The 16,418-nt window shown below is 39.3% G+C and overlaps 1 protein-coding gene across 1 annotated transcript in view; it reads left to right on the forward strand.

Annotated features, from left to right (window-relative positions):
• Positions 1-16,418, forward strand: part of adgrb1a (adhesion G protein-coupled receptor B1a) — a gene marked incomplete at both ends in the record, with an annotated part of 93,560 nt that overhangs the window by 61,047 nt on the left and 16,095 nt on the right. The window contains 6 exons of the mRNA XM_079836835.1: positions 7,109-7,212; positions 8,873-8,975; positions 9,126-9,276; positions 10,627-10,696; positions 10,933-10,999; positions 13,102-13,187. Coding sequence (XP_079692961.1) covers positions 7,109-7,212; positions 8,873-8,975; positions 9,126-9,276; positions 10,627-10,696; positions 10,933-10,999; positions 13,102-13,187 — 581 coding nt within the window. The remainder of the gene's footprint in view (positions 1-7,108; positions 7,213-8,872; positions 8,976-9,125; positions 9,277-10,626; positions 10,697-10,932; positions 11,000-13,101; positions 13,188-16,418) is intronic.

Genomic DNA, 16,418 nt, shown 5'->3' on the forward strand with positions numbered 1-16,418 from the left:
TGGCTATTTGTTACCATTGTATTGCCCTCACAGAAAGTCGTTTCAGAGGAAAAAATAAGTTACTACATTTTTAATTAAAGTTTAAAAACACAAACTACACTGCCCGGCCAAAAATAAAGTTTCTGTTTATATTTAAATAGGCAAATGCTTAAGAGTCAATGATTGTATCATTATTGCTGTGATTGATTATTATCTTATTATGCACCAGGAAATAAATGTTCTGATGTTTAATTCCATCAAGAGGTGAATCAGTTTTTGGTCCAGATCTTGTATTAACAACGCAAGAGTCCAGCACTCTGTAAAGTCTCCTCCAGCACATCCCAAAAACTTTCAATGAATTTAAGGTCTGGACTCAGAGGTGCCAATACAATCATTGTGAAAATGATTCTTCATGCTCCCTCCCAACTATTCTTTCACAGTTTGAACCTGATGAATCTTGACATTGTCATTGTGGAATATGGCCATGATGTGTCTTCCTATATGGTTGTTTTAGAAATTAAAAGCAACACTCTCCATAAATTAGGATTAGAAGAACTGTTGTTCTTTGAACCATTGACTCTTAAGCATTTGTCTCAAACAGCGACTTTTTTGGGCCGGCAGTGTATATTTTTTTTATTTGATACAATATGCACTGATTGGTCATTCACAATAAATTCAAGAAAGTGCAATAAGAAAGTTCCTATTTATTTCTTGCTCAACCAAAAGTTGATGTTACATTAAAGCAATGTCTTTGGCATATATTGTTATGGTGAATGTGATTTCACCAAGTACAACATTTTCCTTGAATTAACGTCTTTGTTGATCCTGGAAAAATATTCCACCCAACCAATCTTTGATGGGACAAGTTTATGCCAAGTTTAGGCTTACAACCAGGGTTTGGTTGCTTCTACATCAGTGTTATTCCCATATCTTTATTAATCCTAAATTATGGGTATAAGGTTAGGTTTAAGGATATGGTTAGGACAAAATCTTCGGACAGGAATGTTGTTCCAGGATCAACAAAATATGTTGATCCTGGAAATCACGGAGACCATATTGATATATTGCCCCATCTTGAAGCACATTATACAGATGTGTGTCTGTGTTTTAGAGGGCTCCTGTGTGCATTTATGTGCTGCTGTTTGCTTTCATGGATGTGTGTAAAGATTGCATGATTTGCTTGTCTCTTCACGATAAACCAGAGAGCCGTAGCGGTATGCTAATCGCTCGCCTTATGATGGCTCCGTGTCCTGCTCTACCTGGTCAGATAGACGTGGACTAAGGGAGTGTCGCAGTTAGCTGTTTTCATGCCTCGTGGGAAGCATATTGTGGGGATTTCATTTGTGTTGCCGTGTGCCAGCAGAAGGGAGGACCGCTCCTCCCCTTGGCTCCACTCCCTGTCTGTCTCTCTCCTTCTCTAGCCTTCTTGCTCCAGACCCCCACTGCTATGCCGCTAATTATTCCTGCAGCTCCACTTGCCACCTCAAAATGGCCCATCCAACGGCCCCTCCGCTGGCAACTAGCGTCCTACAGCTTCAGAATGATAAAGAGCCAGAGAAACACTTCTCTTCCTCTCTTTCCCTCCCACATTCTGAGCCTGGATATACAGTCAGCTGCAGTGCTCATGGAAAGAGAAGGAAAACAATAAAGGGAGATAGTACACTGCAGCTATTTTAATCACACTCCAGTCTTTCTACAGATGTTTCCAGCTTTGAGCATGCAGGCTCTGGTTTACATGGGTCAGATTGTGTAATGTTTTATAAGCAGCAGTTTGATATGAGGAAAATCTCGGTGGTTTTGCCCAGGCTGAATATTTATGAGCTGAAGCTTGTAGAAATGCACAGTTACACTGCAGTTGTGCTTGGATGAAGCTCTGAATACATCATTCCCAAATATGGGTCAGTGAAGATGGTGAGAAAAAGAAACCGCACACTGTGTTGAGGTATTTCATGTTAGCACATTCTTCTGAGGTAGGCCATTGTCTTTTTGCTCATCCCTTGCAGAAGATTCAGTATTGCCTTTGCAAGTCGAGTTTTATGTTCTTAGACAAATGTGTGCGCAGTCTTACTGCATTTGCATACTGTTTGGCTAGTTTTAAAAATGTTAATACATTGTTAGATCAATGTCTAAGACCAGTGTAATTTAAGTATCATTTTAGATAGTAGCTTTTTAACTAACATCCACTCGTTTTAAAGTATTTATTTATTTGCGTTTTTGCATTTGGCGCTTTTATCCAAAGGAATTAACATTGCTTTCAAGGTATACTTTTTATCATTCGTTATCAGGAAGGTTTGTTTGTTTATCCCTTATGCACGTTATGTTTTCATTGTATCGTTTAGTGATTATTGCCTCAAAATCTGAAATAAAACAACTATGGTTCTGATTATTGGTAATTATAGACACTTAAACATTGATGGTCCTTTGTTGACTATAAGTAATGTTGCACCTACATGTCTACTAACTCTCATTAGAGTGTTAGTAGAGTATTAGTAGACTGGTAGGGTTAGAGTTAGAATAAGTTGACATGTCGTTACTTATTGTCAGTAGAATGTCTGTTGGAGGACCATCACTATAAACAGTTAGCAGATATTAAGCAGACAGTCTAATCTACTACTAATACTCTAATGAGAGTTAGTTGACATGTAGTTGCAAAGTTACTTATAATAAACAGCATGTTCAAAAGGGACCATCAAAGGTCATCAAAGAAGCAATATTGGCCAATCTCTATTTTGAATGTTGTCAAATGTCCTCTTATTGTCCTCACACCTGTGGCAGATAATATTTACAAATGGCCTAAATTATTACAAAACTGAACAAATTATATGCAAATTATGTAATATATGTGCACTGACTTTGCTATCATTTGTGACCCTGGACCACAAAACCAGTCATAAGGATATATATTTTTAAATTTAATAAATAAGCTTACCATTGATGTATGGTTTGTTAGGATAGGACAATATTTGGCTGAGATACAACTATTTGAAAATCTGGAATCTGAGGGTGCAAAAAAAATCAAAATATTGAGTAAATCGGCTTTAAAGTTGTCCAAATGAAGACCTTAGCAATGCACATTACTACTACACTCCAAAAAATGCTGGTTTAAAAGCAACCCAAGTTGGGTTGAATATGGACTAACCCAGCAACTGGGTTGTTTTAAGCAAACATTCAACCCAACCGCTGGGTTAAAACAATCCATTCACTGGGTTAAAACAACCCGATTGCTGGGTTAGTCCATATTCAACCCAACTTGGGTTGTTTTTAACCCAGCATTTTTTAGAGTGTAATAATATATTTTTGATATATTTACGGTAGGAAATTTACAAAATATTCTTCATGGAACATGATCTTTACTTAATATCCTAATGATCCAGGAAAGGTTTCTAAACACAGACTGGAGTATGTTTGCTTCTCAAGCCACCAGTGGCGCTCACACGGACATTGACTCCTACACCTCCTCAGTATTGGATCATATCAATACCACCATCGACAGTGTTACAACCCAGAAACAGATCACCACATACCCAAATCAGAAGCCTTGGATGAACAAGGAAGTACGACTCCTGCTGAAGTCACGCAATACTGCCTTCAGATCAGGAGATGCACAAGCCTACAGCGCATCCAGGGCAAACCTGAAGAGGGGCATCAAAAAGGCCAAGCACTGCTACAAGCTTAAGATTGAGGGTCACTTTTCCAACTCTGACCCTCGACGCATGTGGCAGGGCATCCAGGCCATCAGTGACTACAAACCCCCCCACTCCACCCCCGCAGCCACTGATGTCAACTTCCTGAATGAGCTAAATTACTTTTATGCTCGTTTTGAAAGAGACAACAGAGAAACTGCCACCAAGCTCAAACCCTCAGCTGACCACCCACCAATCACACTCTCCACCACAGATGTCTGCAAGGCACTGAGCCGGATCAGCGCGCACAAGGCTGCTGGACCAGACAACATCCCTGGACGTGTGCTCAGGGCATGTGCGGAGCAGCTCGCTGGGGTTTTTACAGACATTTTCAACCTGTCTCTCGCCCAAGCAGCTGTACCATCATGCTTTAAACGCACTTCCATTGTGCCAGTGCCAAAACACTCCAGCCCGAGGTGCCCTAATGACTACCGCCCTGTAGCACTCACACCCATCATTATGAAGTGCTTTGAGCGGCTGGTCCTGGAACACCTAAAAGACTCTATACCATCCACATTGGACTCACACCAGTTTGCCTACCGCAGCAATAGGAGCACAGAGGATGCCGTTTCCATGGCACTGCACTCTGTGCTCACCCATCTGGACAGTAAAAACACTTATGCACGCATGCTGTTTGTTGACTTCAGCTCAGCATTCAACACTGTCATCCCATCCAAGTTAATTGCCAAACTTGGAGACCTGGGCATCAACACTTCAATGTGTAACTGGATTTTGGACTTCCTAACTGACAGACCCCAGAATGTTCGATCAGGATCCACCTGCTCCACATCCATCACACTCAACACTGGTGTACCACAGGGCTGTGTGCTAAGTCCGTTTCTCTACTCCCTCTTCACCTCCGACTGCAAGCCTGTGTATGGAACTAATTCCATCGTCAAGTTTGCGGACGACACTACGGTGATTGGTCTCATCAGCAACAACGATGAGACTGCCTACAGGGAGGAGATCCAGCACCTGGCCACATGGTGCGCTGATAATAACCTGCTCCTCAACACCACCAAAACGAAGGAGCTCATCGTGGACTTCAGGAAGGAGTCAAGAGGCACACACGACACCATCCACATCAATGGAATGGCTGTTGAGCGTGTCTCCAGTTTCAAGTTCCTGGGGATCCACATCTCGGCGGACATGTCGTGGACGACCAACACCTCCAGCCTGGTCAAGAAGGCTCACCAGCGCCTCTTCTTCCTGAGGACACTGAGGAAGAATCAGCTCTCCTCGGCCATCCTGGTGAACTTCTACCGCTGCGCAATAGAAAGCATCCTGACCAACTGTGTGGCAGTGTGGTATGGGAGCTGCTCTGTTGCGGAGCGCAAGGCACTGCAGCGGGTGGTGAAAACTGCCCAGCGCATCACAGGGACTCCACTGCCTGCCATCGAACACATCCAGAGGAAACGCTGTCTGCATCGAGCTCGCAGCATCCTCAAGGACTCCTCTCACCCAGCCCACAGACTGTTTTCTCTCCTGCCCTCCGGCAGGCGTTTCAGGATCCTCCGGACCAGGACCAGCAGACTAAAGAACAGTTTTTTCCCCAGAGCTGTCTCTTTATTGAACTCAAACCCCCGTTGATCCACTTCCCTCATAAACTGATAACTCTCCTACCTCACATCTGCCTTCACTTTGTTATTTGCACTACTGACTGTTTATTACAGTAACAACTGTTTACTTATGCATTCTGCACCACCATACCGTAACTGGATAATGCTCATCTGCACTGCCGACTGTATTTACAGTAACAATGTTTACATTTGCATTTTGCACCGTACTTCTAACTGGAATATGCAACCACTTTCCACTGCACTTTTACACTTTCTTTCGGATAGCTCTGTCCATAATTTATTGTACTAACTTAATCCACTGCTATATTCCTCATATTAGCCTAACATATTATTGTATACCTCTAACTGTAAATTCTGTTCAAGTAATAACCGTCTGTATATTTATTCATAGTACATAGTCACCTGTAAATTCTGTTTATAGTAATAGCCATCTGTATATTTATTCATAGTACATATTCACCTGTAAATTCTGTTTATAGTAATAGCCATCTGTATATTTATTCACTGTATATATTCATCTGTAAATTCAGTTCTACTTATAGTAATAACCATCTCTCTACTTATACATATTTATATATATTCAGAACATTTTTATGTCCTGCACTTACGCAACCATTGTATATATCCTGCACTTGCTGCTATTGCACTTCTGGTTAGACCTAAACTGCATTTCGTTGCCTTGTACTTGTACTTGTGTAATGACAATAAAGTTGAATCTAATTTTTGCCATGAAATAAAAATGGATAATTTTGACCCATACAATGTATTGTTGGCTATTGCCACAAATATACCCGTGCGACTTATGACATGTTTTGTGGTCCAGGGTCACATTTCAGAACTGACTTCAGTACAACTTTCCCAAGCCTCCTTTTGCTTCCCGTCTCAGAAGTACCCTTTAAATTTAATTTCAGAATTGACACAACTTGATACTCTAGAGTTTCTGTTCCCAACTTGCTATGGGTTTCTGTCTGTACTGATGGACTAAATAATTCCCTTGGTTCGATAGAGGTTGCTCTGAGTACTAACCTGTCTTACACAGCTTAGGCTTAGTCAGGTTTTTGATCGGCTAGGGGAAGACAAACTTAGTCTCAGAGGATGCATTTCTTTCTTGATTGTCACTGGGGACCTCACTGCAGTGCAGATTAATCAGTGGGATTTAATTAACTTGGCCCTGTGCGCACGTTAACCTGGAGACAAGACAGGCTATAAACTCAACCAATTATCTTTGTGTGTAAGTGTAAGTCTGTGTGTTGCTGAGTTAAGGTGAGGAGTCCTCACCTCTGAGAATGCGTAGCACTCGTGGACACCCTTAACTCCACAATGCCACGTAGATGTATTTAAAATGTTGAAAGGCCTGTAGTTATAGGCATGTATTATAATGGCTTAAGAAGACTTGAGCAAGGAATGCAGATACTCACGAACACACAGGCATGCACGACTCACACCTATGGTACAGTTAATGCTGCGTACACCACTGCAGTGGCCGCTGTTTCTCCACCACATCACCATGGCAACCAAGACAATGGTTGCGCAAGCCTGCAAATGTGTTATATTTGAAGCTTTTGGTTCACAATCTCTGTATGAGTAATCCACAGCATCAAGCATTAAGCTTTTCCGGTGGTCTTTATGGCATTAGAAGCATTCATAGGTTGCTATACTGTAGCTCTCTGCTGTGCCCTCTGGATATCTCAGTCCTCAGTATCAGCCCTTTGCCGAGTGACCTTCATCTCACCTTGTTCCTTAGCCGGAGCCACACGGACAGCAGCCCACTCTCCTCAGAACTCGTTTCAGCACAGAATCGCATAGAGGACGGCAGGCGGCTAGCATCTGAGAGCACTAACTGAGTCTGTTTTCTTGTGTTGACAGAACATGGATAAGTCCCTGCTTCCATCTGTGACTCTGATCGTGGGCTGTGGGGTGTCGTCCCTCACCCTGCTTCTCCTCATCATCATCTATGTGTCTGTTTGGAGGTAAGCAAGATCTTCCACTGCTAAAACACAATTTGGCTGTTCACCAGTAAAAGACACTCATAGACATTAATGGGAAGCCACAGGGGTTTCAGCACCACGGACAGCGGCATGTTTTTGTATCAAGAGCTTTCAGATGCTTTGGAGTTTGAGATTCTAATCAATTATTTGACATGATGTAATCTTAAATAAGTCAGGTTGTTATTTATGATTTAGTGTTGTTATTAGTGGTAAGTGCCGATAAACTGTGATTGATCGGTACATTAAAGGCACAATATGTAAGATTTTGGGATTAAAATATCCAAAAACCACTAGAACAGTTTTATATATTTTGTTGACTTGTGTACTTACATTATCCCAAATGTTTCCAAGAATGTTTAAATCCAGAGAAATAAGCAATTTTAACCAGGACACGGATCGTGTCCGTACGTCGCCTATCAATGATATCATACCTGCGTTACCCCCGATTTTATTTGGTAAACCATGTAAACACCAAAGATGTTAGTCTTAATGTTTAAATCTTATTTTCTTGATTTACCACGAGTACCATGTTTTACTATGCCTAATATTGATCTAGCTTACTGCAGTGTGCAACAAGTGTCTCGTAGTAGCCGCCGAGCAAATGCACAGGGTAACATTATAACATTCAACACACTTAAATATATCTAATATGATAAAACAGCGCTGCGTTACCCCACATATGCATGAGCGGAAGAAGTGGCTTTAACTAACTGGTCATTCTGTTTACTGTCAGTTCCAAAAACTACCAACAGCCTTGCATAGTTTTTTTCACATTTTGTGAAAAAAAGTGGTAAAAGAGGTAAATAATGTGTGGCAGTAAAGAGACTTACATTGTAAAAAAAAAATCAAAATAAATGCTGTTCTCTTGAACATCACAGAATCTTGAAAGAAATGTATCATGGTTTCCTCAAAAATATTAAGCACCTCAACATTTGTTATCAATGTTTTAATGTTTTCAACATTGATAATATAGGGATGTTTCTTGAGCAACAAATCAGCATATTAGAATGATTTCTGAAGGATCATGTGACAATGAAGACTGGAGTAATGGCTGCTGAAAATTCAGCTTTGCCATTAAAGGTATAAATTACATTTTAAAATATTAAAAAAGAAAGCTATTTTATTTTAAATTGTAATAATATTTCCCTAAATTGCTGTTTTCCTGTATTTTTGGTAAAATTAATGCAGCCATGGTGAGCATAAGAGACTTGTGTAAAAAAAAAATAATAATAATAATAACTTTGATCTGTATTTGTATATACATAGGCATCCAAAGTACTACAAACCAAACCTTAAAAAAAATTGTCATACAAATTATATTTGAAATTTCAAAGTTTCAAAGTATATGCTCTTTTAGTTTTAATGATAGCAACTCTTGAGCTTCAAGATGTCCAAAAGTTCGTCTGCAATCTGATGATCATATTATCAAACCGGATTTGAGAATAATCCAAAGAGCATCTTGTGATTCCGTAGTCTGTACAGAGGCGTTCACAGTGTCACCTCTTGGTCACCACTAGCAATTATACATTAGTTCAGGTTCAATTGATGAGCCCATCTATTGAAAGCATTGTGAGTGAATGATTGTGAGCAATAGATGTTGTTCAGGCGTATTGGCTCAGTCTCTCTGTGTGTTTTTCTCCAGGTATATCCGCTCAGAACGCTCTGTCATCCTCATCAACTTTTGTCTGTCCATCATCTCCTCCAATGCACTCATACTTATTGGACAAACCCAGACCCGGAACAAGGTATGGCCAAACAAACACAAATAAATTGATTAAATCCTTAATCTACGACAAAATATGCTTCATAAACTTCCAATTTTCTCCTTTTTACATAACCATCCTTATCTTTGATGGATGGATTCTCTCTTTCTTTCTCTATTTTCTTGCTCCCAGGTTGTTTGTACTCTTGTGGCTGCATTTCTGCACTTCTTCTTCCTGTCCTCTTTCTGTTGGGTTCTCACGGAGGCGTGGCAGTCTTACATGGCTGTGACTGGCCGTCTTAGAAACCGCATCATACGCAAGCGTTTCCTCTGTCTTGGTTGGGGTGAGGCTTGTCCCTTTGACTTCCTAACCATCTTTGCTGTCATACTATTTACAACTGATCACTTCATGCGTTTTCACTGATCGGATAGCTATCTGAATTGTTAAAACACTTGTTTACACTTGGCCACATAAATGTGCCTCTGGAAAATTCATATAAATCCGATCTTCGCTATATGCAAATTCAGCGGAGTTCACGTCAAGGAAAGCAACAGATATGAGCTGCATTTTATGTATCATCAGCTAATTTCAAGATCAAAAACTGCAATAGGAGAGAGAGAGCGGCATCAGTACCGGTGAGATAATTTAGCCTGAATACTTTTAATGAAGGTGATTGTGTGTCAAGTAGGGTTGGACCAATGGCCAATCCATGTTGAGCTGGGAATTGTGGACACCCGCCCCCGCAAATAATGAAGTTGTTCACGATCACAATACAAATTACATTCAAAACAGTTCAACGAACACAATTTAAACACTAACGATTTTATTGTGCAAAAAACGCCAAACGAAGTATTGGCTACTAGATGTTTTACACAAACTAAACCAAAGATGGCGGACCGCTGTCATTTTCCATCTGGACCGCGAGACAGAACAGTAGCACCATTTTCCTGTTTCTAGTTGAAGTGAGCAGAGCGTCAAAACATCGGTGCGGATCACACCACAAGCACTCAGGATAGTTTATGGTAATGTTATTTCAGTGCCATATCCTCTAGTATTTGTATCTAAAGCCAAACGAGCTTCATTCAAGCCCTTTCAGCTCCGTGCACGCTCTCTGTTTCTCCAGAAGTGAGCCACATTAACGGAGCTTAACGCTCAAACGCAACCCCCCATCGTCCATCGCGACATTTCACTGCAGACATCGTCTGATGCCAATTTGGTAGACATCGCCCAACCCTAGTGTCAAGCTTCATGATGCAACGCCGAACCAATGCCCTGGAAATGAGTTTTGAGGGTGGGATGTCTGTAAATGGTATTTTGGGAAGGAAAATTTACATATGTGGTTTCAACAACCAGATGCATTTACACCTCTTGAAATGGTTTGAGTGATCGGATTTAAATCCGTTTCGGAGGGCATTTACAACTGGTCTTTTCATGATTGGATAGCTATCCGATCAGAGAAAGCATGAAGTGACCAGGTGTAAATAGGCCCTATCCTCTTCTGCAAATAGTAACCCAACTGGGTAGTTGATAAAAAATTTCAGTTGGTTTAAGCAGAATTGTGTGGTACTACACGCTATAATTGAATCTTAGATGAAATCTAACTGAATGTAACATCTTGATGTTGAATAAAAAAGTTCAAGTGCATGATATATGTGAAGTAAATATGTCACTCATTTCTGTTCCTTTATTATAGGTTTACCTGCCCTTGTTGTAGCAATTTCTGTTGGATTCACCAAGGCAAAGGGATATGGCACTGTTAACTAGTAAGTATGATCATGATGGAGTTTGATCGATCATATATTTTTCTGATAGTCCTAGTGCTCCCTATGACCAGTCCATCCATGCCTTGCATCCTTCACGTAGACACTTCAAAAGGTCAAAAACAACTAATGACAACCCCATCACTGATTTCTCTTTTCCTTCTAGTCTCTTTATCCTTTCCTTTCTTCCATCTCTCTCGTTCTTACTCTTTCTTTTCTGCTTTTGTGTTTTGTGTTAGTTGCTGGCTGTCTCTGGAAGGTGGACTGTTGTACGCATTTGTGGGACCAGCTGCTGCTGTCGTCTTGGTACAATTTCTCTCTCTGTTTGATTTATTCACAGAAATCTTCTGTCCCTCATTTCCAGCTTTAGTGAAAAGCTCTTAGAATGGAAGTGAATGAGAATGCTGACAATTCCAGATTTTACCCATACTGTATAACTCCACAACTTAATATCCAGCAAACACGTGTTTTAGTGGATCTCTTTAAACAGCATATGCTAAGTGCGGCCATAATAGCCACTGCAGATTAATTAAACCTGATCTGGGCTTACACTATATTAACATGGATTACATCAGTATCTTTTTTATTGAACAACAGATTTTTTTTTTCGTACACTGATGTAATGGTTGAAATTTGCTACACACTCTCATAAGAAAATGTCATTCTAGTGCAATTTTTTTCTGTGGAAACCAAAGCATCTCTCAGTAGCTGTTTTTAAACCTTGTTTGAGGATTCTGTAAATTTAAATGGTACATAACCCACAGAGTTTCTGCCAATCTCATGTTAATCTTGAGTACCTTTATAGTAGTATTGCATCCTTCATATCTCCGAAGATTCTTTAGTTTTATCATATTTATAAAAGACAGGTACGCTGTACCGGTTCTTTCCTGAAAACAGCCGAACTCGTGGAGAACTAAAGAGTGACGAGCACACACACACCTATCACACACACACACACACACACACACACACACAAAACATCATGGAATTATCCCTGGAAAACTTTCGATTCACTATACGTTCATGTTGTTTACATTTTATACACTTGCGCGCTGATTGCCAACAAAACACAGACATTTGATGAAGTTTCACTCGCCGCCTGCGGTTTCGACAAACAAACACACTTGCAGAACTCTGTTGTTGTTCTGGAAAAACAAACTGCATCCACTGTTCCCTTAACGCTGGGTTATTTGGGTTCCCTCACAACCAAAAGAAGTGCCCATACAAGGAATTATGCCCTTTATGAAGTCATACAGGGCCATATAACGTCTCTCAAAACTTGGCACAGAAATACTCTGTCATACGTCCAAATCGTTTTTTTTTAATTGTGGCTATGTTTAGCATGAGAATCCAACTCTTTAACAGTGGAAATAAATCTGAATGCATGAAATAGCATTAGAGCCCCCCTTTTACAATTTAAAAATGATGGTGTAAATTGAGGTTTTCATTAGAAAATCATAAAACTAGAAATTGACTGCTAAAATATTGGTATTATTAGAAGTAGTTTGATCAACAACATGTTCAGACATTTTTATTGAAAATTAAAATCATCCCATAATTTACTCACCCTCAAGCCTTCCTATGCGTATATGGCTTTTTTCTTTCAGACGAATACAATCGGAGTTAAAAAAAAAAAAAAAAAAAATGTCCTGGCTAACCCAAGCTTTATCATGGCAGTGAATGGCAGCCCAAAATTTGAAGAATTTGAATTTGAAGAATTTGAAGAAAAATTTGAAAAAAAGTGTATCCATCAATTATAAAAGTAATCCAATAAAGGCCTTCCGAAGCTGCGACCTGATGTGTTTTTGTAAGAAAAATATCCATATTTAACTGGTGGACCGCCTTCCGTATTCAACCTACGAAGAAAGTGTAACGCCTCTCGCAGTTCAAACGTCATCGTCGCGCCAGTTACACTTTTTCCGTTGAATACGGAAGGTGGTCTGCCGGAAGCTAGATATTTTACTTTATAACTTATTAAATATGGATATTTTTCTTACAAAAACACATCGATTCACTTTAGGAGGCCTTTATTAACCTCCCTGGGCCATGTTTCACATGACCCTTTATTAAGTGTAATACTTTTATATTGATACACTATTTTGGGCTTAAAATTTTGGGCTGCCATTCACTGCCATTTTAATGCTTGGAAGAGCCGGGACATATTTTAATATAACTCTGAATGTATTCGTCTGAAAGAAGAATGTCATATACACCTAGGATAGCTTGAGGGTGAGTAAATCATGAGGTAATGTTCATTTTTGGGTGAACTATCCCTTTAAAATACAACAGAATCCTCCTAAGCAAGATAATAAAACAGGCACTTTGTAGCACTAGTACTGTTTTTCTATTGTGAGGCAGTATTTTTCAAATGCATTTGTGTGTTCACCTCTTTCCTCTGTCTTCACCAGGTTAACATGGTTATCGGGATTCTGGTTTTTAACAAACTGGTGTCCAAAGATGGCATAACCGATATGAAACTCAAGGAGAGGGCCGGGTATGCCTCACAGCATTCATTCATCTCATTGGCTGACCTCTAACCAGCTCTGGGAAAGACATTCATTGGCCAGACCTTTCATAACATCTCTCCCTCCTCCAACAGGACACAAATTAGGGGGGAAAATAACATTCATTATCAAATTTAACATCAAATCAAATTATTTTGTCTTGTTTTCCCCTAAAACAAAAAAAAACGCATTTAAAATGATATAATGAAGAGTATTTCTTATCCCCTTTCCAAATATTTTTTTCTTGTTTAACACATAATTTGGCAAACAAATTTTAAATGTTTATTCTAAAATGCTCCTTTGGAGGGGAAGAGATTGATAAGGACTGGTTATTGGTCCCGTCAAAAGCAAGATGACACCTTTGCTCACTCATTGCATTTCTTTTACATTTCCGTTGGTGATTTGCCACGTGTCGCTTAATCATTTCTCCAGCTTCTCTTGATTTTTAGGTGTTGCTGTGCATCTTGATTCAAAGTCATTTTTCTGTGTGTGAAATGTTTATTTGAGGGTCAGTCGCAAAGGAGCCGGCAAAGGAAATCTCACATAAGGCGTCAGCTTCATGCGTCTGATCGATAGCACTCAAGCTGAGCGAATTTCTCATTTTATATCCATTGATTTTGACAAGTTTTCAGTCGTGTGAGTCAATGATTTTGACAAGTTTTCAGTCGTGTGAGTTAAATGTCATTGAAGCTGAAGTATGAACCGAGAATTGTTATTATAGACCTCATTATAAGGGTTTCTCAATCGCGCGCTGTCCATCTCCGTGCCATTGACCATCAATTACACACTGGATTTGTTAATCTTCCAAGATTCTCACATGCCTTCTACCAATCAGGCTTTACAGCAGAAACGGGGCCTGAGATTTATTACCGAGAAGACGAATATTACTCATGTTATGACTCATGATTGACTGTCTGTGTTTCCTTTTCTGGGCTGTGCTCCACTGCCTGCAGGCTGACGCGTGCCCTTACTGGCATCATTTTTGCATCCGAGTGCTTTCTTTCCTTTTCCTTCTCTTTCCATTGTGTTTTTAGATTATTATTATTATGATTATTTCATTTCAACAACATTGTGTTTGCCTCTGCTATGATCTCTCTGCTCGATTGTGTTTGTTTTTGTGCTGTTTGAGACATTGTATCAGAGTTACCACAGCATCCCCTCGCTCACACTCAGGGCTCTCCTCTCTGCCCCGCCCACCCGCCACTGATTGGCTGAGATCCGCAGGTCCGCCCATCCTCTAATTTAGTTTCTCCCACGATTTAGCAGCTACAATGTTCAGTAGCCTGCACACATTCATATGTTAGCTCTTAAATGCCCATCTTAATCTTTTAGGACTCAACCCTGTCAACTAATTCTGGTGGAAGCATGCTGGTTAGATTAGATGTGCTTTAGATTATACATTTAGATTTAGAATAGCTGTAGATTCAGCTTTCTGATTCATGTCTGGATCCATAAATTAGCCTGTTTGTGTGTGTGTTTGGGAGTGTGCAAAAGTATGCTTGTATGAGTAAGTATGTGGATTTCATTGTTTGGACATTTCGGATCGGATTGGAAAGTCAGAGTTCTGTCCGTGTCTTAAGTAATAATGGGAAATATTTTTGCAATTCCAAAACTCTTATCAACATGTTTGATTGAGTATTTTCCAGCCGTATTGCATTCTCTGCGGAAACAGATTAACTCAAGGCTGGCTGCCGTTGTTTGGTGCTGATAGATGGGAAGGGTGAATTCGATTTAGAGGGAGGATTTTTTTTTTTAGCACTTTTTCCTCCCTCGCCCTTGTTCTTAAACAAACATTTTTCATTAGCTTAATTAATAAGCACTGCTGATAATTATGCGTAGTGCAGCAGCAGCACTTTGGTTAGTCTCTGTACACCTGTAAATTCTGGCATTTTCTTTCGTTTTAGAATAACAAAGTGCATTTTGATAAATTGCTGTGGTCCGCATCAAGAACTTTCACATTCCTTTACTACCTGCGGCAAGACAAAACAAAAGATGAACTGTTTAAAAAATGAATTGTAAAATAAATGAGAACGTTTTAATATTTGGTGTAGGATCATATCAGCTCTGTCTTTGAAGTTCCTCCACGAGGACTAGAAAGATGGTCTTGTATTTAAAAAAAAAAAGAAGCTGATTGCTTTTTAATATCACTGCCTCTAGTGGGGTTTTATTGGTTGCTTTGGCCTTTTGTTCGGAATTGAATTTCTTATATTATGCTTGGTTTAATCTAAATGTCTGCCAGTAGCAGAATCAACTTCCTGTACGTTTGGGCAGCCATGCCAAACTTTATTTTTTATCTTTATTTAATTTTTTGTGCGCAACAGTTGTATTACATACAGTACCGTTCAAAAGTTTGGAGTCAGTAAGATTTTTTTTTTAAATCAAAGAAACTAAATTGAAAAGTAAATTGATCAAAAGTAACAGTCTTTTTTTTTTCTATTGATTTTTTTCTATTTCTGTTCTTTTGAACTTTATAGGCTATTCATCAAAAAATCCTGAAAAAAAATGATTGCAGTTTCCACAAAAATATCAAGCAGCACAACTGTTTTTTTATTTTGACGATAATAAGAGATGTTCATGTGACACTAAAGACTGAAGTAATGATTGCTGAAAATGTAGCTTTGCATCACCGCTATAAATACAATTTTTTTATATATTACAATAAAAAGTTATTTTAAATTATAATAATATTTCACAATAATAATTTTTCGGTATTTTAATCAAATAAATGCAGCCTTGGTGAGCATAAGTGCTAAAAAAATAATAATAATCTTACCAACCCCAAAATTTTGTACAGAAGTAAATGGACAATATTAAATAATTAATTCCGCCTCTTTTATTTATTTAAACTAGCTTTATCCAGAAAAGAAAATGCATGCTTTGCATATTTTTCACATAAGCTGTCGGCAAAGATTAAAATGCATATGAGATTTTCTATAAAAGCATATTTTAGGATAAAAGTAAATAGTCTTTGTCTCAACAGTGACATTACAGACTGAAATATTGTATACTGCAGTTTATTTTAGTAATAAAAAAAAAACAAGCCACACGCAGAGATCGTGCATGCAGGATATTGGCAGTTATGGCTGTGGATGACTTTAATGTGTCTCCTAAAATGACCGTGATTTAGCTCGTGTCTGTGAATGCACGATCTCCGGCTGTCAACACGCATGAATGTTTGTGTATGTTTTTCAGCCAGCTTTTTCGAGTTCCCATGTCTCTCT

Source organism: Gobio gobio, assembly GCF_949357685.1.
Source record: "Gobio gobio genome assembly, chromosome: 15".
In the NCBI taxonomy this organism is placed as follows: domain Eukaryota; kingdom Metazoa; phylum Chordata; class Actinopteri; order Cypriniformes; family Gobionidae; genus Gobio; species Gobio gobio.